The sequence below is a fragment of the Salvelinus alpinus genome, chromosome 23, assembly GCF_045679555.1.
Source record: "Salvelinus alpinus chromosome 23, SLU_Salpinus.1, whole genome shotgun sequence".
Lineage (NCBI taxonomy): Eukaryota > Metazoa > Chordata > Actinopteri > Salmoniformes > Salmonidae > Salvelinus > Salvelinus alpinus.
Window position 1 is genome coordinate 33325340 of NC_092108.1, and position 20941 is coordinate 33346280.

A 20941-nucleotide genomic window follows, 5' to 3' on the forward strand; every position below is an offset into this window, starting at 1 on the left:
ACCGGCCTTGATTGAGAGTCCCATAGGGCACAATTGGCCCAGCATCGTCCGGGTTTGGCCGGGGTAGGCCGTCATTGTAAATCAGAATGTGTCCTTAACTGACTTGCCTAGATAAATAAAGGTTAAATAAATAAACAAAAAAATCTATGAGTATATATAATAAATTCATAAATCCAGACATGGATGTGGCAACTGCAGATTGGCCCTTTAAACAAATATGTCATTTGCAGAGAGTAATTTGACTGAAGCCCTTAACACAGGATACATGCCTGACAGAACATTAAAAACGTTGTCCCCTTCCTAAATGGCACCCTATCTCCTATATAGTGTACTACTTCTGACCCCTGGACTTTGAGAGAGAGAAAAAGCCTCATCAAACCATGAGCTCATGATAGGACAGGGGAGGTGTTATTTGGTAAAGTAACGTTGTGCTAGTCATGCATGGGAGCTCCAGGCCAGCAAAGGCAAGCTATGGGGAAAGGATTTACATCTGCAGCTAAACTAAGGTACAGTGCTGATGCTGCAACATGAACTCACCACATACAGTACAGACCTTATGGCAGCTAGCTTGTATCAAGACAGATAGAGGAATCAAAGAGAAAAATAACACCAACCGTGTAGGTACTCCATTTCACAAGCAAAATGTTGTTGCACATTTTTAAGGATTCTTTAAATGGATGTAAGATGTGTTTACACTAATACACTTTTCTACATCATTTCATGTTCTCTATGATTGTAACTGAAGCTTTACTACACCTATTATTCCAACGGCCAAGTAAAAGGGTATTCATTTCAATTAATGACTTCCCCAACACAGTGTTTTCACCACAGACTAGTCCCAGCGTAGACATGCTTTTCGTCAGCGGGACCCTTGAGGAGCCAGCCAGGAAGCGACTAATACAGCACAGGTGAGTCTTCCATCTGGGTGTTTCCCAGGAGGCCCACACTCGTGTGTTTGTTTGTTTGTTTGTTTCTGTCTGTCTGTCTGTCTGTCTGTCTGTCTGTCTGTCTGTCTGTCTGTCTGTCTGTCTGTCTGTCTGTCTGTCTGTCTGTCTGTCTGTCTCTCTGTCTGTCTGTCTGTCTGTCTGTCTGTCTGTCTGTCTGTCTGTCTGTCTGTCTGTCTGTCTGTCTGTTTGTGTCTGTACTGAATGCTCAGTCACCACCATCACATGTCATCCCACAGGGAGGAGTCCAAATAACAATTATGTCTCAGAGATTAGCAGAGGTGACCTCTAATCAGAATCAATGACAGGGTTTTTTTTTCTCCCAAACTGTCAGAGGACAGTTCATAAAACAGGAAGGACTAACTATTCACTCCTCCTGCCATATGTTCACTTTATCAGCCATATGTGTTCTCATCAAATCTGATACTTTATATGTCTAATCAAATCTAAACACATCTTATTTGTCACATGCGCAGAATACCGTGAAATGCTTACTTACAAGCCCTTAAAAACAATGCAGTTTTAAGAAAAATAAGAGTTAAGAAAAAAAAGTACAAAATAAACTAAAGTAAATAAGTTACACAATAAAACAACAATAACAACAACTGGGGTACCAGGACTGAGTCAATGTGTGGGGTTACAGGTTAGTCCAGGTAATTAAGGTAATATGTACATGTAGGGAGGGGTAAAGTGACTATGCATAGATAATAAACAGAGAGTAGCAGCAGCGTCAATGCAAATAGTCTGGGTAGCTATTTGAGTAATTGTTCAGCAGTCTTATGGTTTTGGGGTAGAAGCTGTTAAGATGTAACTGGCATTGCATTATATGTACAACGTTATATTGCATTACAATTTTAAAAAATCCAAGTTCTTCAGTGCCTCCAGACTGCAGTACTGTAACAATACACAAAACATTCCTGTGAGTTTGTCACCACCCTGCGATGAAAATATGCTATTACATAAAACAGTGACAGTAAGCTACAACAAACCTTTGCAAACTGGAAAAAAGTTGTATTCACAACTATCCTCCCCTACCCATTTCCATGAACTACTGTGGCCCCAACTACTGTGGCACTATTTCCTATGATATTGTGAATGTAGGCCCTACCTTAAAATATTTTCATTTTGAACAGAAATCACAATATTTTTCCTCAATAAGAGTTACAAATTTGTTCACTACATCATAAATAACCATTGTACACATAATCACTTGATGGTGTGATCTTTGGGTGGTCAAAACACCTGTTCAACTTGAGATGATAACTTGAAAAGTAAACCTGTCATGTGAACTTCATGTCAACATAAACCTCTTGTTTTATCAACCAGATACAGAAACTATGAAGTCATCTCTCCATATTGATTCTCGACCCCCAGTCCCTAGTCATAGTGATTCTAAAGAAGAGCCCTCTCCAGCATCTTGCCCTCTGTTCTCTCAGACCCCTACCCAGGAGTTGTCATGCCTACATTCAGTCACACAATTCAAGCAGCAGACTGTGTTGGCTGAAACCTGATCAAGGCTACACAGGAGTGTATAGCAGGCCCATTGGTGGCCTGTGAAACTCAAGCCCTCTAGTTTCTGAATGTTTTATTTCACCGTGTATCAGGTTTAGTCTGACAAACAGTAGCTAGCAGTCCACTGCAACTCCATCATTACCATACACCTCACCAGGTAGACAGAGGACTTTAACTGAGGACTTTAATACTGTAACGAAATAAGATGGCTACTGCAGCATAATATTAGAACAAGGAAGCCAGGTATCTATTTTGTGCCTTTGGATGATAATTTCTTGATTGTGCATTTCTTTGCTGTCAAATATGAGTTCCATGGTTTGACTGAGTGTATTTTTTAAATAGTTGTATTGGTTTGAATCTAATTGACCCTCTTTCTCCAGCAGGTAATGGTTGTAGGATGTCTGAACCAAGGCAGCGCTCTCTGTCCACCTCAGGGGAGTCTCTGTATCAAGTTCTGGGGCTAGAGAAAGGCTGTAACCATGATGACATCAAGAAGTCCTACAGGTGGGAATTGACAACAAAGGCACCAGCAGTTCACAATGATCAATCAATCTATCTAGCTATCTATCTATCTATCTATCTATCTATCTATCTATCTATCTATCTATCTATCTATCTATCTATATATATCACATCTACACTGACTGTACAAAGCATTAAGAAGAAAATAAAATAACATTTGTCACATGCGTCGAATACAACAGGTGTCGACCTTAAAATGAAATGCTTACTTACAAGCCTTTAACCAACAATGCAGTTCAAGAAATAGAGTCAAGAAAATATTTACTAAATAAACAAAGGTAAAGAATCAAATTAAAAGTAACAATAAAATAACAATAACGAGGCTATATACAGAGGGTACCGGTACCGAGTCAATGTGCGGGGTTACAGGTTAGTCGAGGTAATTTGTACATGTAGGTAGGGGTAAAGTGACTATGGGGGTTAGGGTAATTAAATAGTCCGGGTGGCCATTTGATTAATTGTTCAGCGGTCTTATGGCTTGGGGGTAGAAGCTGTTAAGGAGCCTTTTGGACCTAGACTTGGCGCTCCGGTACCACTTGCTGTGCGGTAGCAGAGAGAACAGTCTATGACTAGGGTGGCTGTAGTCTTTGACAATTTTATGAGCCTTCCTCTGACACTGCCTAGTTTACAGGTCCTGGATGGCAGGAAGCTTGGCCCCAGCGATGTACTGGGCCGTACTCACTACACTGTGTAGCGCCTTCTGGTTGGATGCCGAGCAGTTGCCATACCAGGTGGTGATGCAACCAGTCAGGATGCTCTCGATGGTGCAGCTGTAGAACTTTTTGAGGATCTGGGGACCCATGCCAAATCTTTTCAGTCAACTGAGGGGGAAAAGGTGTTGTTGTGCCCTCTTCACGACTGTCTTGGTGTGTTTGGACCATGATAGTTTGTTGGTGATGTGGACGCCAAGAAACTTGAAACTCTCGACCCGGTCCACTACAGCCCCGTCGATGTGAATGGGGGCGCGTTCGGCCCTCCTTTTCCTGTAGTCCACAATCACTATCTATCACATCTATGTCTATCACTATCATATCACTATCTTTCACTATCATATCTATCACATCTAAATCTATCACTATGACATCGACACTCAGTGGCCAGTGTATTAGGTACACCACCCTGTTCACGAAAATGGTTAGCTTCTACAGACAGTGAGTCACATGGCTGTGGCTTGCTATGCAAAACAGGCAGACAAGCATTCAGTTTCTGTAAGATTGAACGTTAAAATGGTCAAAACGAGTGACCTAAGCGACTTTGAGCGTGGTATGATCATCGGTGCCAGGCGTGCTGCTTCCATTATCTCAGAAACGTCCGGCCTCCTGGGCTTTTCTCGCACGACAGTGTCTAGGGTTTACAGAGAATGGTGAGACAAACAAAAAACATCCAGTCAGCGGCAGTCCTGTTGGGCGAGTACAGCTTGGTGATGAGAGATCGAAGAAGAATGGCAAGAATCGTGCAAGATAACAAGCAGGCCACAAACAGGCAAATAACAGTGGTGTGCAGAACGGCATCTCGAAGCGCACAACTCGTCGGTCCTTGTCGAAGATGGGCTACTGCAGCAGACGAACACACTAGGATCCACTCCTATCAGATAAAAACAAAAAGAAGCAGCTCCAGTGGGCACTCGATCACCAACACTGGACAACTGAGGAGTGGAAAAACATTGCCTAGTCCGACGAATCTCATTTCCTGTTGCGTCAAGCTGATGGCAGAGTCAGGATTTGGTGTAAGTTGCATAAGTCCATGGCCCCATCCTGCCTGGTGTCAACGGTACAGGCTGGTGGCGGTGATGTAATGGTGTGGTTCATGTATTCCTGGCACACGTTAGGTCCCTTGATACCAATTGAGCAACTTTTCCATCCCACAAAGAATTCTGGTTGTTCTGGAGGCAAAAGGGGGTCCAACCTAGGGTGTACCCAATAAACTATCACATCTACACTGAGTATTAAGAACACCTGTTCTTTCCATGACAGACTGACCAGGTGAATCCAGATGAAATCTATGATCCCTTATTGATGTCACTTGTTAAATCCTCTTCAATCAATGTAGATTAGGAGGAGGAGACAGATTAAAGAAGGGTTTTTAAGCCCTGAGACAATAGACATGGATTGTGTGAATGTGAATAGACAGAAAGATGTAAGCACCATTGAACATTTTTTGGTAGTAGGTGCCAAGCGCACCGGTTTGTGACAATAACTGCAACGCTGCTGGGTTTTTCACGCTCAACAGTTTCCCGTGTGAATCAAGAAAGGTCCACCACCCAAAGGACATCCAGCCAACTTGACACAACTGTGGGAATCATTGGAGTCAACATGGGCCAGCTTCCCTGTGGAATGCTGTCGACACCTTGTAAAGTCCATGCCCCAACGAATTGAGGCTGTTCTTAGGGCAAAAGGGGGGTTGCAACTGAATATTAGGAAGGTGTTCTTAATGTTTTGTACACTCAGTGTATATGTATCATATACTGTATTCCACATGAGATGTTGGGAAGAAATTATGTTATACTGTAGACACTTGTACCAGGATGAATCACATTTTCCATTGCAGTGCTAGGAATATGGAACCAAATATTACACTTTTAACTAAATGTAGTACACTGTTAGTGAAATTGTCCAAATACTTATGACAACTTCAAATTGGGGTCTATATACATAAAGTTCTTTCATTTCTAAACGGTAAAACCGATATGTACGAACATACCCTCAAATTAAAGTTGACATTCTGTGATGTCGCTTCATAAAAAATGCTGGAGTATAGAGCCAAATTAAAAGTGTTATCTTCACTGTCCAAATATATACATAGGGGAGTGTATGTGTTATGCCCCTATGACCTATTTTGTTGGAAATGGTTGCTGACATGCCATTAATAAATGCAGACACGAATAACCCCTAATGATATTCATGTTTTATATTCTCTGAACTATATCTTGAATGAATTAGCCATTTTTATGAACATCACTATCTCTGAAGTAGTTTATAATACAAAAAAATACATTTTCAGAGAATGTTCGCTCACCTCATCAGACACCACATCTCCTCTGTGTTGTCTTCTGCCAGACACTAGATGGGGGCAGTGGATCAAATGGTACATTAACTAACCTATACAAACAAGTGTGTCTAGATATGTCAATGAAATACCAGCCAGAGAGCGGGCATAGAGCCTCTATCTTTGCACATTATCTCTCATCCAGTTTCTGAAACCACAAGCGAGAGGTTCACCAAGTTCTGCTGTCCATTTTCTACCCTGATTTTTGATATTATTGTGTGTTCATTGATTTACTTTTGAATGTCTTTCAGGAAATTAGCTCTGAGGTACCACCCGGACAAGAACCCTGACAACCCAGAGACGGCAGAGAAATTCAAGGAGCTCAACAGCGCCAATTCCATTCTGTCAGACGTCACAAAGAGAAACATCTATGACAGCTACGGCTCCCTTGGCCTTTACGTGGCCCAGCAGTTTGGAGAGGAGAATGTCAACACCTACTTCATGCTCTCTACCTGGTGGGCTAAGGTGAGCCTTCACAATCATAAAGAGTCCCTGGATGATTTGCTGTGAGTCCCTGCATGTGTGTGTGTATGTCTGTGTGTATGTCTGTGTGTGCATTAGTTCATGATGGCATGTTGGTTTGTTTGTGTTGTGTTAACCTATATCTCTCTCCGTTCAGGGTCTCTTTGCCCTGTGTGGCGTGATAACGGGGTGCTACTGCTGCTGCTGCCTGTGCTGCTGCTGTAACTGCTGCTGTGGGAAGCTGAAGCCCATGCACCCCGCAGAGGGAACAGACAGCTATGTTTCCCCTGAAGACCTGGAGGAGGAGATCCAGTACGACATGGAGACTCGTGAGGGAACACACACACACATGCACACACACACACACACACACACACACACATACACCCATAAGCACACACAGGCTCACGCACACAAGCATTTCACACTTGAGGAGGGCAAGAGGCAAAGGGAACAACAACTCATATAGTTAAAGTGTACGGCTTGCAAGCACCAGTAGACAGATGGTCCCGTCACACCACTAACACACTTCACAAGAAGGAACTGATGACCAATGCCCACATGGTAAGGTGAGCTTACTTTACACCAACATGGAGGGAAGTGAAAGTTCATGACTACCGCCCACATACACAACAATGTGTGACCAGACTTAAGAAACTCACAGCTACCCTTGCCGCTACGATTTCAACAGCACAATATTCATATAACATCCATTTAGGTAAGCTGATGGAGAAAAAAATCCCTGTTTATAAATTACAATTCTCACTGTGAATGTTAGTTTATGACATGTTCAAAAATGTATGGGAAGCAGTGTAGCCAGATAAATAGCTAATTATTTTCGACAACTCATAAATTATGGGAAGTGAAGGAGCAATTATGTACAATGTGTAAATGTCTCCGCGGTTTCAACAACAAGTAGATGTGCTAGATTTGTGTTGATGCGATACATCCTTCTTGTGCCAGTCAGAACCATTTCCTATAACCTCTTAGGAAAATAATAGATGAACAAATCATTTCTAAACATACCTTTACATCTTCTGCAAACAACAAACAAACTAAACATACCGTTAAATAGCAAAGTTTAACATCAGTGTATCCCTGAACAGAATGAGAGAAAATACCACAATAAGAAGGACAAATGTATCTATGCTGATCATCTGATATTGTAGGGATTTTCTGTGTCGTTATTCACACTGTTGTCTAATCCTAGATGTGGACACTCCGGTTGTGCACCAGCCAACTAATTCCAGTGAGAAGACACAGTTGATTGGGGATGGACACCGAAGCTACACCTGAACTTGGATGTCTATAAACAGTAGCGGCACTAGACTACATAAACACTACACAGCCTATTTCTATGTCAATGGCTGTTCCCACACTCAAACCCAATTCCATTGTCTGGAAATCAGTGCTTTTGGTTCTTTTTATTCACTTTTCTTGATTTCAGTTTTGGGGTTTTCATTGGATGTAGTTGATGTCATTGTTCCCCTGCAAAACCAATCCACCATCTCCATTCACTGAACTAAACACTCTGGAGTGCATTGGTTTGACTTGTCACCTACAGTACACTACAGACAGCTCAGGTGGAAAGATTACGTGTATGTATAAAACACAACTAAAGTATTTGGTCGAAATTAAATGTATGATTTTATCTATCTATACAGTCAACATGAAATGGTATCTGATTATTTTGGTATGAGTGTGGTATATATTTGTTTTAAGTCTTCATCCTGAGGAAAGGTTCTGAGTCAGTGGGACTGCGGTATTACTTACAGTATCAGCGTAGTGTAATTACTTAATTTATTTTAAAAATTAGGCGACCAGTGTTCCGCAATAGATCATGTTTGTCATTGGCAGGTGGACTGGAGTCTTTTAACATTGATTTCAATCATTTCGTAGATGTAGGCTAACTTGCATGTTTTCCACAAAAGCATTCTTGCATTATAGTGCAATTTTCTCAGATTGACAACTCTAAACATAAAATGAAGTTATAGACCGCTATTCAACAGTCTTGCCTGTGTTTGTTAGAAAGGCTCCACCCGGGGTGAAGTCTAGACACAGCTCTAGGATCATTTCCCCCTCCCCCAATCCTAACCTTAACCATTAGAGGGGGAAATGCAAAACTGACGCAAGATCAGCGGCTAGCGGCTATTTCAGCCTACTCTGTTTAGTGGAGGTATGGGCCCACCCCTTCCTGTTTCAGAGGTGGTAACAGCTGGACTCCCTAACCCTTCTCATGACATTTTCATATATGGGCAAGTAAGCATGACAACCCTTGACGTGGGGGTTTCTAAAAACAGCCTGTGACACTCAGTGGATTGCCAGCTAGGGAGCAACGCGATCCGTTAGAAGAAACTTTGAGGACCGCAACGAGCGCCTGAGCAGGCCCAGTGACTCTGCATTGTTCAAAAGGAGTAGACATCTTTGATATTTGCCAAGTCAGTTCTTTAGGGATTGGGGGACCATTGGGGGACCATTTGTTGGTATCCCTAAAGATCAGTAGTGTTTTTGTTTTTCCACTGTGCAATGAGTATCTCTCTGGGGTATTCACATTCCACAAAGCAAAACAGCACCATGGACAGCTTGGAGAAACAGCTCATTTGCCCTATCTGTTTGGAGATGTTTACCAAACCGGTGGTCATTCTCCCTTGTCAACACAACCTTTGTCGAAAATGTGCTCAAGATATTTTCCAGGTAGGTTGGTTATTATACAGCTGAACTATTCACTTTTAACCTTTACTGCTGTCTTTTGATGGGCTATGTAAAGTTACAGGTTTATCTCTGTCATAAACCATTCATAGACATGTACAGCATTCTGAAATTGTAGTGAAGGTATTGCTCATCCTTCAATTGTCACTGTTTAATTACCACTTATTTGGTAATGTTGAAAATAAACAAAAAGTGTTTTGTCAACATGTATACCTCTTGACCCATGCCATTTCCCGATTCATCTAGCACATAAGTTCAGTAACCAATGCAAATACTACTAACCTATATCAGACAACATTAGGCCTATATTTAAAAAAAATCCATGACCGGCTTTATCTAACGCCATTACTGCTGTCCTGATCTGTGTAGGCCTCAAACCCTTATCTATCGACCAGAGGAACCACTGTGACTTCAGGGGGGCGTTTCCGCTGCCCATCCTGCAGACATGAGGTGGTCCTGGACAGGCATGGTGTCTATGGCCTCCAGAGGAACCTGCTGGTGGAGAATATCATTGATATGTACAAACAGGAACAGGAGTCCTCAAGGTGAGGAAATAAAGGCCTCATAAGAGAAGACAATGGGTCTAAAAAATGGGTCTAAAAAATGGACCTAAAACAATGGGTCTAAAACAATGGGCCTAAGACAGGCAGAATATCATTGATATATACAGCAGTCCTCAAGGTTAGACACTGCATGCCTATTTAAAATGATTGCGGCAGACAATCTAGTCAAAGGCACTCAGTAGTAGTCCCATGTATGTCTGGCCCATTAGACATACAGCAAACCACCACACCAACAAATCTGGACATCAAGAAGACTACATATTATCCAAAACAACATATAGAATGAATATGAATACTACTGATGGGAAATGGAAAATGAAAGGAGAATATACAGAATGTACAAAACATTAAGAACACCTGCTCTTTCCATGACATAGCTGAATCCAGGTGAAAACTGTGATCCCTTATTGATGTCACTTGTTAAAATCCACTTCAATAAGTGTAGATGAAGGGGAGGAGACGGGTTAAAGAATAGTTTTTTAAGCCTTGAGACAATTGAGACATGGATTGTGTATGTATGCTATTCAGAGGGTGAATGGGCAAGACAAATGTTTTAAGTGCCTGGTAGGTAGTAGGTGACAGGCACACCGGTTTGCGTCAAGAACTGCAACGCTGCTGGGGTTTTCACGCTCAACAGTTTCCCCTGTGTATCAAGAATGGTCAATTTCAGTTTAATCCACCAGAAAAAAACTGAACAAATAATACAACAAATATTGTGGTTAAACTAATACTAATATATTTTCTAAAAAGCATACATTTTTTATTACCTTTTTTTTTTTTAAAGGAACAATTTTGTAAATGATATCATGAATAGGACTGGTGGAGTTAAGTCACACATGCAGCTACCATATGGAAATGTCTGCTCTACCCAAAATTACAACTAACTAATTGCAGCATTAGGGCAAAAATGGAAGAGGAAAGTGGAAGGGGGAAAAAGTAGGGAACTTGTCTGTCGGCCCTGCATTAAAGACCATAATTGGTTACAGAAAATTGTGATAAATAAAAAAGCATACCAGTTTCATTTAAGGACCAAAATATTGACAGCTGTGCCATATACAGTTGAAGTCGGAAGTTTACATACAACTTAGCCAAAAACATTTAAACTCAGTTTTTCACAATTCCTGACATTTAATCCTAGTAAAAAATCCCTGTTTTAGGTCAGTTAGGATCACCACTTAATTTTAAGAATGTGAAATGTCAGAATAATAGTAAAGATAATGATTTATTTCAGCTTTTATATCTTTCATCACATTCCCAATGGGTCAGAAGTTTACATAGACTCAATCAGTATTTGGTAGCATTGCCTTTAAATTGTTTAACTTGGGTCAAACGTTTCGGGTAGCCTTCCACAAGCTTCCCACAATAAGTTGAGTGAATTTTGTCCCATTCCTCCTGACAGAGCTGGTGTAACTGAGTCAGGTTTGTAGGCCTCCTTGTTTGCACACACTTTTTCAGTTCTGCCCACAAATTTTCTTTAGGATAGAGGTCAGGGCTTTGTGATGGCCACTCCAATAATTTGACTTTGTTGTCCTTAAGCCATTTTGCCACAACTTTGGAAGTATGCTTGGGGTCATTGTCCATTTGGAAGACTCATTTGCAACCAAGCTTCAACTTTCTGACTGATGTCTTGAGATGTTTCTTCAATATATCCACATATTTTTCTGACCTCATGATGCCATCTATTTTGTGAAGTGCACCAGACCCTGCTGCAGCTAAGCACACCCAAAACATGATGCTGCCACCCCCGTGCTTCACAGTTGGGATGGTGTTCTTCGGCTTGCAAGCCTCCCCCTTTTTCCTCCAAACATAAGAATGGTTCTTATGGCCAAACAGTTCTATTTTTGTTTCATCAGACCAGAGGATATTTCTCCAAAAAGTACAATCTTTGTCCCCATGTGCAGTTGCAAACTGTAGTCTGGCTTTTATATGGCAGTTTTGGAGCAGTTGCTTCTTCCTTGCTGAGCGGCCTTTCAGGTTATGTCGATATAGGACTCGTTTTACTATGGATATAGATACTTTTGTACCTGTTTCCTCCAACATCTTCACAAGGTCCTTTGCTGTTGTTCTGGGATTGAGGCTCAAGGACAACAACATCAAGGTTTTGGAGTGGCCATCACAAAGCACTGACATCAATCCTATAGAAAATGTGTGGGCAGAACTGAAAAAGCGTGTGTGAGCAAGGAGGCCTAGTAACCTGAGACAGTTACACCAGCTCTGTCAGGAGGAATGGGACAAAATTCACCCAACTTATTGTGGGAAGCTTGTGGAAGGCTACCCGAAACGTTTGACCCAAGTTAAACAATTTAAAGGCAATGCTACCAAATACTAATTGAGTATATGTAAACTTCTGACCCACTGGGAATGTGATGAAAGAAATAAAAGCCGAAATAAATAATTCTCTCTACTATTATTCTGACATTTCACATTCTTAAAATAAAGTGGTGATCCTAACTGACCTAAAACAGGGAATTTTTACTAGGAGTAAATGTCAGGAATTGTGGAAAAACTGAGTTTAAATGTATTTGGCTAAGTTGTATGTAAACTTCCGACTTCAACTCTATGTATATGTATTTACGTATGTATGTATGTATGTATGTATGTATGTATGTATGTATGTATGTATGTATGTATGTATGTATGTATGTATGTATGTATGTATGTATGTATGTATGTATGTATGTATGTATGTATGTATGTATGTATGTGCAAACAAATGTATTGGGGATTGGAAGTGATGCAGACAATTACATTGATGGAAGCTACAGTCTATCTGCAAAAAGAACTGCAACACTGCTGGTGTATCAAGAAGGGTCTACCACCCAAAGGACATCCAGCCAACTTGACACAACTGTGGGAAGCATTGGAATCCACATGGGCCAGCATCCCTGTGGAACGCTTTCAACACCTTGTAGAGTCCACACCCCAACAAATCGAAGCTGTTCTGAGGGCAAAAGAGGATGCAACTCAATATTAGGAAGGTGTTCCTAATGTTTTGTACATGCAGTGTATATTTGTTTTTGTAGAGCACTATTGTGAAATCAGGTTTGACTCATGGGTGGCTGGACAAGTAGCCTGTTAGTTTGAACTATTTTTATAATGTAGGCCAGTGAGGCAGCAGTCAGTTAAGAGAGGCCTATTTTTATTGCACTTTGAGCCGTACTACATTTTCTAGACGTCAATATAGTATATCTTCTGCTTTTAGGAGGGATAGACACACAAGTACTTCACAAAAATAGTTGACCTTTTGCAATTATGTTAGCACAGCTGACAACTGTTGTCCTGATTAAAGAAGCAATAAAACTGGCCTTCTTTAGACTAGTTGAGTATCTGGAGCATCAGCATTTGTGGGTTCGATAACAGGCTCAAAATGGCCAGAAACAAAGAACTTTCTTCTGAAACTCGTCAGTCTATTCTTGTTCTGAGAAATTAAGGCTATTCCATGTGAGAAATTGCCAAGAAATTGCCAAGAAAAAATAGTACCCGCAAAACACCAGTCTCACTCTCAACAGCGAAGCGGCGACTCCGGGATGCTGGCCTTCTAGGCAGAGTTGCAAAGAAAAAGCCATATCTCAGACTAGCCAATAAAAAGAAAAGATTAAGATGGGCAAAAGAACACAGACACTGGACAGAGGAACTCTGCCTAGAAGGCCAGCATCCCGGAGTCGCCTCTTCACTGTTGACTTTGAGACTGGTGTTTTGCAGATACTATTCAATGAAGCCGCCAGTTGAGGACTTGTGAGGCGTCTGTTTCTCAAACTAGACACTCTAATGTACTTGTCCTCTTGCTCAGTTGTGCACCGGGGCCTCCCACTCCTCTTTCTATTCTGGTTAGAGCCAGTTTACACTGTTCTGTGAAGGGAGTAGTACACAGCATTGTACGAGATCTTCCGTTTCTTGGCAATTTCTTGCATGGAATAGCCTTCATTTCTCTGAACAAGAATAGACTGATGAGTTTCAGAAGAAAGAGTCTTTGTTTCTGTCCATTTTGAGCCTGTAATCAAACCCACAAATGCTGATGCTCCAGATACTCAACTAGTCTAAAGAAGGCCAGTTGTATTGCTTCTTTAATCAGGACAACAGTTTTCAGCTGCGCTAACATAATTGCAAAAGGGTTTTCTAATGATCAACTAGCCTTTTAAAATTATAAACTTGGATTAGCTAACACAACGTGCCATTGGAACACAGGAGTGATGGTTGCTGATAATGGGCCTCTGTACGCATATGTAGATATTCCATACAAAATCTGCCGTTTCCAGCTACAATAGTCAATTACAACATTAACAATGTCTACACTGTATTTCTGATCAATTTGATGTTATTTTAATGGACAATTTTTTTTGCTTTTCTTTCAAAACAAGGACATTTCTAAGTGACCCCAAACTTTTGAACGGTGGTGTATGTTTTCAAAATACAACTTCTGTCACTAAATATACACTGTAGATTCCCTACAGAATATGTATCTACAGTATCTACATGTAATTTACTTACTGTAACTACATTAATGATAGTCTCTGGAAAGACGTCATCTGCTCTTGCTATTTTTGTGTAATCAATGTCATGTTATTGAGTATATTGCAGCGACAAAATGAATACAATTTTCACATGGACACGTTGTTTGAATCGGTGTGAAAAGCACAGCTCTGGGTACCAACAGTGTGGTAATCAATTAACCATGGTTTACATAACACAAGTGGGCTATTAAAAACAGTTATTCCAAATGTTAACATACTCTTGGTTGCCAAATAAACATAAATGACAAAGTAATGGCTATTCTGACTTGCCAACATTCCACGAGGAGAAAGTCTGTCTGTACTACATTGTTTTATTTACTTTTAAGTGACATTATTATGGCTTAAAGAGAGACACTTAGTCTTTGAGTCTCAAAGACATCGTTTTTGTGACTTTCCAGTGTGACGGACGTTACTGTGCTTGTTTAACAGTATAGCTTCCTCGCTCACAAACCCCGGTTAACTCGGTTAAACCAGGGCTGTTGAGTTTTTAAAAAGGTCACAGGGAAGTCTTTACCAAATGTGTAGTGTTACAGTCTTAGAAACAAGGGTTCCAAAAGGGTTCGCCGGCTGTCCCCATAGGAGAACCCTTTTTGGTTCCGGGTAGAATCCTTTTTGGTTCCAGGTAGAACTCTTTTTTTTCTAAGAGTGTATTAAACGGGATCCCCTAAGTATGACTGTAACCTGTACTGTAGCCCTCTGGTTCAATCTGCAGCAGCAAGCCTGAGCCTGAGCCTGCCAGGTGTGACCAGCCCATGTGTGAGGAGCATGAGGAGGAGAAGATAAACATCTACTGTGTGACGTGTGGCGTGCCCACCTGCTCTCTCTGCAAGGTGTTCGGAGCCCACAAAGACTGTGATGTGGCCCCACTCAACACTGTGTTCAATAAGCAAAAGGTTAACTTATTTATTTTACATGTACTGTCTATCTCCTTTTTAATAACGATGCTTTACAGGTATACACTCTTAGCACTGTTTTTTCTATTTAGAATCTAGGTAGAACCCTTTTGAGTTCCATGTAGAACCCTTTACATATAGAGTTCTACATGGAACCCAAAAGAGTTCTACCTGGAACCAAAAAGGGTTCTTCAAATGGTTCCGCTATGAGGACAGCTGAAGAGCCCTTTTAGGTTCTAGATAGAAAAAAAATGAAGAGTATCATAGTTTGTACATACAACGACCTTCTTTGTAAAATAATGATGAACCTCCTCTGTGTGTGTGTTCCAGACTGAGTTGACTGACTGTATAGCCATGCTAGTCGGGAACAATGACAGGATTCAAGGCATCATGAGTCAACTGGATGAGACCTGTAAGACCGTTGAGGTGAAGCCTTCAACCTTTTCTCCTTTCTTATGTTTCATCTATAACAGCATTTACACATTGTATAAAACTGCAATAATATTGATGGGAAAAATGTATTGTTTATTTTTATTCACCCTAATTTTGACTTCTGACAATATCTATGACCCAGTTATCTGTCGGCTCGACCTTACAGTACAATCATGGCTGTCTTCCAGGAGAATGGCAGGAGGCAGAAATCCAAGGTGTGTGAAAGTTTTGATCACCTTTATGCCATCCTGGAGGAGCGGAAAGGGGACATGACCCTGAAGATCAACGCAGAGCAACAGGAGAAACTGGACTATATAAACAGCCTCATGAGGAAGTATAGAGAGCACCTGGAGAACATGGCAAAGATCGTGGAGACAGGGATACAGACAATGGAGGAGTCAGAGATGGCTACTTTCCTGCAGGTGATGACACACTTTTTTTTGTCCAGAAGGGACAAGAATGGCCTTTATCTACAAAGATAACAAATTACTACCACATAAAATAGGCATCTGAAATTCTGCATCAGTGACATATCAATATTATATAAAGTTATATACCATGTCTAAATAAAAAGTGTTAACATGCTATTACAAACATGTTGTCTTCTGAGATGTCTTCTGAGATTTCTTCCCAGAAAACATGTTGTGCAATGTATTCTAATGTTTCGCATCAGAGCTTTCTGAGAACATTATTCCTTTCTCATCTTTGCTCCCACAGACTGCAAAGCCTCTTCTACAAAAGTGAGTACACATACACGTTTGCCAGTTTTAGTCTGTAGGGCTGATCTGTAGAACAGTGTACCTTTGATCTCTCTTTGTCCACCAGGCTCGTTGCAGGTACTAACATCTCCAACCTGGACAAAGTGGAGCGTGGCTATGACAACATGGATCACTACGCAGCCAACTTTGAGCGGGAGAGGAGGGCACTGCTCACCATAGACTTTGTGAAAGGTAGGGAGTATAATGAGTATTATGAGTACACCACCGCCGGTACACTCTCTTCACCTCCCTTGGCATTTCAATGTTCTTTCACAATGTGACCAAAATCACTTCTTCCAGTGCCATAGAGACTGTGTTAACTGATGACATACAGTAAATAACAAGAACAAGATCAAATAAAAACTCAGTAGAAGCACTTTCCAATTATACAATAAAAACAAATCTTGTTTTGAAATCTAATTATTGTTCAGATGATGAAGATGATGATGATGAGTTTGAAGATGGAGAAGAGGAAGTAGAAGTGAGTGGGGTGACAGGGGTGACCCGTACAGAGGTGTCTCCTACTGCTGCAGTGGCGGCAACGGTTGGGGCCAACCCTCCAAAGCCGCAGCTGACATCACCCCCACACCTGCCTCAGAGACCTACTGAAACCCTAGGCGACACCGCTACACTGGCCACCCCACAGGCCCCTGCCCATGTAACAACCCTGGTACAATTCCCATCCTTAAACCCAACCCCAACTGCCAGCGCACAGGCCCGCGCCACAACCCCAGTCCACTTCCCAACTTCAACCACAACCCCAGTCCAGTTCCCAAACACAACCCCGGTCAACTTCCCATCATCAGAGCCACCGACACAGGTGAGAGAAACATTTGTGAAACAACTACAGCCTAGCCGGGAGATTTACTGTAAATGTCTCAACATAATAAATTATATAATAATAACAATACATGAGCCGTGGCTAACTCCATTCCAGCAGCCGTCTTGTAAGGGCCTTTAAAGAGAGTGTGTATTTCTCAAGTAAACCCCTCGCGCAGTGACAGTCGATGTCACAATTGAGTTCACTAACCGTATGGTTATTGGGCGGCAGGTAGTCTAGTGGTTAAGAGCGTTGGGTCAGTAACCGAAAGGTCACTGGTTTGAATCCCCGAGCCAAGTAGGTAAACAAATCTGCCGATGTGCCCTTGAGCAAAGCACTTAACCCTAATTGCTCTGGATAAGAGTGTCTGCTAAAGAAAATCTAAAATTAATATTGCTTGACTTTAATCTCTTGCCCTCTGTACGAGGAAGAAATGGTTGTTGAAACCAGTCAATAACCAGTCTGTATCAGAATATTCCAGTCATTGTTTAAAGCAGCTGTGCTCTGCTCAGCTCTGAGTTAGCCTGCATGGAACCTGGCCTGTGTTACAGAAGTGGCTTTCACCTCAGCAGGAGGCTTTAATGATGAGACACCTGCCTGCTCTCTGGTTGCCGGGGCACTGCGTGTGAGGGGTGATGTAGGGAGGGGGAGGCTGCTGTTTTCATTGGGATAATTATCAGCCACTCTGTTACATGTCATCACCATTGAGTTCATTTACATGTGGAGTGCTAATTTGAATGAGCATATAGTTCACACCAACATAATCACGTGGATTCAAATTAGAAGTGAAAAGCCACCTGGAACAGTTTGTATTCATTCCAGAGGGGGAAAGAATTGGCTCGGATGGCCTACTGCTTGATAGAGGCGATTATCATAAAGGGTCTTTGTGTTGTAACTGTGTGTGTGTGTGTGTGTGTGTGTGTGTGTGTGTGTGTGTGTGTGTGTGTGTGTGTGTGTGTGTGTGTGTGTGTGTGTGTGTGTGTGTGTGTGTGTGTGTGTGTGTGTGTGTGTGTGTGTGTGTGTGTGTGTCTGCATAACCTAAAATCATCACCTCATGTTGCATACAAGAACACTAATAATCCTGAATAAATAAAGCTGGGTTGTTTTGTTTCTTCACAGGAAGTATTTGTCTATGTCACAGTTGCGGCTTTGTTTATTGTACTGCATCAGTTTTGGAGACTGATGAAGTCTACAATTATTGAGCGTTTGTGTCGGATATGTTTATTTCTTCATTTGGGCACTCACTAATACTTAAGCAGTCAATCTATAACACTTAAAAGGTTACCTTTAGATTGAAAACATGAGAAGCTTCAATTCCGTGCAATGTTCTTTTATCAGGTCAAATTGCTGTCTGCTATTGTGTACTCTGAGGTTATTGTATTGGTATGATTATGGTAATTCAGGACATCATGTTGATTGATACAGGAAATCATGTGGGCGTGGTTGTGGGTGGCTATTTGTGTGGTGAGATAAATATATATTTGTATTCGTATTTGAGATACGAATTTGTATTTCGTATCTCATAGTAGCTCTTTAGACTACAAAATATTTGATTTCCTTAATGAAAATTGTGTTAAATTAGTGCTTTGGATTATGAAAAAAACAAATATTTTCCACTCAGAATGTCAGAATTGTTCCTTTGTTTTAGTTCATTTGCATGGACATGCCGACATTTTATAGATATCAGAAATATGTCTATGTACTCTGTCCAAATAAGACTTTACTTGTTCAGTATGCATTGCGAGTAATTTGATCCCATTTAGAAACCCCATTCTGAACAATTTACTATTTATAATTTGAGTAGCTTCGCAATAGTTCAGTGACACAAGGGACATCTAATGGTTTTGCTCTGTTTTTCACAGATGTCCTCTGATACGGGATCAAGTCAGCAAAACACAGATGACAAAGATGGATCCAAACACGTCTTCTCCTTTTCTTGGCTGAACAACCAGAAGTAGATTATCATCTTACCTCAAGACTATACTGAAATTGTTGTAATACTCCATTGTTTTGATTGAGTCAGCATCCTGCTGCAGGAACGGTTTAAATAAGTACTCTGTTACCGTTGAATAACTGTAATTTATCTGTAAATGCTCTCTAGCACTTACAGTATATTCGTCATACTGTGAAAACAAACGTCATTGGGCTGATCTCTGACTTGAGAAAACTGTGCGTAATTTGGCACACCTTTGCGCAATAGATTTACGCGCCAGTCAGAAGAACAGCCGGAATGAATTTATACACTCAATTTAGGCTACACAGCAAGCAATAAATGTAACTTTTCAACTTTTTTATTACAAATATAAATATTAGACATTCTCTTGCACAACAAATGTGATTGGTTGCTCATATTGTATTTTATTATCAAACTTTAACCAGTTGTACAATGAGAGGGAATTTCAGAAAGAGAGGATGAATGTGTGACTAACAGTATATACAAAACATGTTATGCTTGAATATAAATTAAGACAAAGGATATTTGTTCAGTTTCAGCATGTTTGCTATGTTTGCTTCTCATCAAACAATGTAATAAATATACAGGGAATTACAACTCGATTTTACAGCTCTCGTTTAAATAAATACAAATTATAAATAAAATAACGAACGTTAACCAATTAAAGAGTAATACAGAAATGGAATAGTACCGTACACTTTGCAAGATGTAAACAAATTATTTGGCAAATGTGTTTCTAACACTTTCATTTCCCGAATATGTCCATCATTTTTCGGTTACTATTTGCCTGCTGTGCTAATTGCTCGGCTCGAGCCATTTCTAGAACTTCCCTCAGCAGGTGGAACGTCAGGTCCAAAGAGATCGGTGGCTCTTCGCCCGGCCCGGACCTCTTTCCTATTTCCATGGAATCACCCATCTGGTTAGCGTAGCTGTTCAGAAACCGATTGATGTCACCGACTTTACCTTGTAGAAGGCGCTGCGTGAGCTGAAGTTGTAAAGCCCTGTTGACCGTTGTTGAGGGCGCAGCAGCTCCAGGAGCTGTGTTCGGCGAGGAGGACTGGAGCGAATTTTGATTGGAGTTGTCTAGCCGAATGAAGTACTCCTCTCCTAGTCGCAGAAGAATAGGGAGTTGCTGTTGCAGCTCCGCCTGTAGATTGTGGGATGGATGGACCGCCCGGGGGGTTTCAATAGCTCTACATTCATAGCGAGGTTGGAAGGCACCAAGTAGAGCCACGGCGAAAACGAAGACATTCACCTTCATCTCAGGAGATTGGGAGGAATCTGAGAATTAAATGTAGGCTCATTTTTATCATGTGCATAATCACAATTTAATTAATTAAAGTGAAGATGCATGTTAAGTAGCCTAGGCTGGGAGTGTCCCTTTGACAAAAACTTGTATTTTCATATGCCACAAAGACTGATTTTGTATTTTACATGTATTTTATTTGCATTGAAAAACAATAAAAGCAGTTGCTTATGTTGTAATTGCTTATTTAACTATAATATGTTATTTAATTACTTTTCAATTCCCTTTTATGTTAACTATGTCCACCTCATCGAATAATATTATTTAATACTGTATACAAGTATTAAGTACTGCATTTTATGGTAAATAGGCTACATTTCCATCAATAATTAAATGATCTGCACACAACACCACAACTATTTCCTTAAATTAAACAAAAAAATGAAGTGGTTGTCAAATACCTGAGTTTAACTGTGACAGAAGATGTTTCTGTGAAGTTGTTATGAAAAGGATATCTCTTCTACAATAATTGTGCCTTCCAATGAACCTGCAACAGTGCGTTTTCAAAAC

At 40.9% G+C, this 20941-nt stretch overlaps 3 protein-coding genes across 4 annotated transcripts; 2 read left to right on the forward strand and 1 right to left on the reverse strand.

Annotated features, from left to right (window-relative positions):
• The first annotated feature begins 246 nt into the window (after positions 1–246).
• LOC139550826 (dnaJ homolog subfamily C member 5-like) lies at positions 247–8153 on the forward strand. Of its 2 annotated transcripts, XM_071362006.1 has the most exons (6): positions 247–506; positions 832–908; positions 2837–2960; positions 6275–6488; positions 6643–6814; positions 7696–8153. In XM_071362006.1, exons 3-6 carry the CDS (start codon positions 2854–2856, stop codon positions 7779–7781), a joined length of 579 nt encoding a protein of 192 aa, XP_071218107.1. In that variant the 5' UTR covers positions 247–506; positions 832–908; positions 2837–2853; the 3' UTR covers positions 7782–8153. The 2 variants fall into 2 exon arrangements, with proteins under 2 accessions (XP_071218107.1, XP_071218109.1); XM_071362008.1 differs by lacking the exon at positions 247–506 and having other exon boundaries at positions 709–908.
• Positions 8154–8712: 559 nt separating this feature from the next.
• Positions 8713–20602, forward strand: LOC139550824 (E3 ubiquitin-protein ligase TRIM63-like). The gene is made up of 9 exons (XM_071362004.1): positions 8713–9179; positions 9564–9739; positions 14981–15161; positions 15492–15587; positions 15782–16015; positions 16311–16333; positions 16419–16543; positions 16783–17171; positions 19034–20602. The coding sequence occupies exons 1-9, from the start codon at positions 9012–9014 to the stop codon at positions 19127–19129; spliced, it is 1488 nt and encodes a 495-aa protein (XP_071218105.1). The 5' UTR covers positions 8713–9011; the 3' UTR covers positions 19130–20602.
• Positions 19871–20386, reverse strand: LOC139550825 (corticoliberin-1-like). Its single transcript, XM_071362005.1, has one exon. The coding sequence runs from the start codon at positions 20384–20386 to the stop codon at positions 19871–19873; it is 516 nt and encodes a 171-aa protein (XP_071218106.1).
• Positions 20603–20941: the final 339 nt, after the last annotated feature.

Coding starts and splice junctions, on each gene's coding strand:
- LOC139550826 (XM_071362006.1), top strand. CDS start 2,854: ATGTCTGAACCAAGGCAGCGCTCTCTGTCCACCTCAGGGGAGTCTCTG. Junction 2,961..6,274: donor GACATCAAGAAGTCCTACAG/GTGGGAATTGAC, acceptor AATGTCTTTCAG/GAAATTAGCTCTGAGGTACC. Junction 6,489..6,642: donor TCTCTACCTGGTGGGCTAAG/GTGAGCCTTCAC, acceptor CTCTCCGTTCAG/GGTCTCTTTGCCCTGTGTGG.
- LOC139550824 (XM_071362004.1), top strand. CDS start 9,012: ATGAGTATCTCTCTGGGGTATTCACATTCCACAAAGCAAAACAGCACC. Junction 15,162..15,491: donor CTGTGTTCAATAAGCAAAAG/GTTAACTTATTT, acceptor TGTGTGTTCCAG/ACTGAGTTGACTGACTGTAT. Junction 17,172..19,033: donor CATCAGAGCCACCGACACAG/GTGAGAGAAACA, acceptor TGTTTTTCACAG/ATGTCCTCTGATACGGGATC.
- LOC139550825 (XM_071362005.1), bottom strand. CDS start 20,386: ATGAAGGTGAATGTCTTCGTTTTCGCCGTGGCTCTACTTGGTGCCTTC.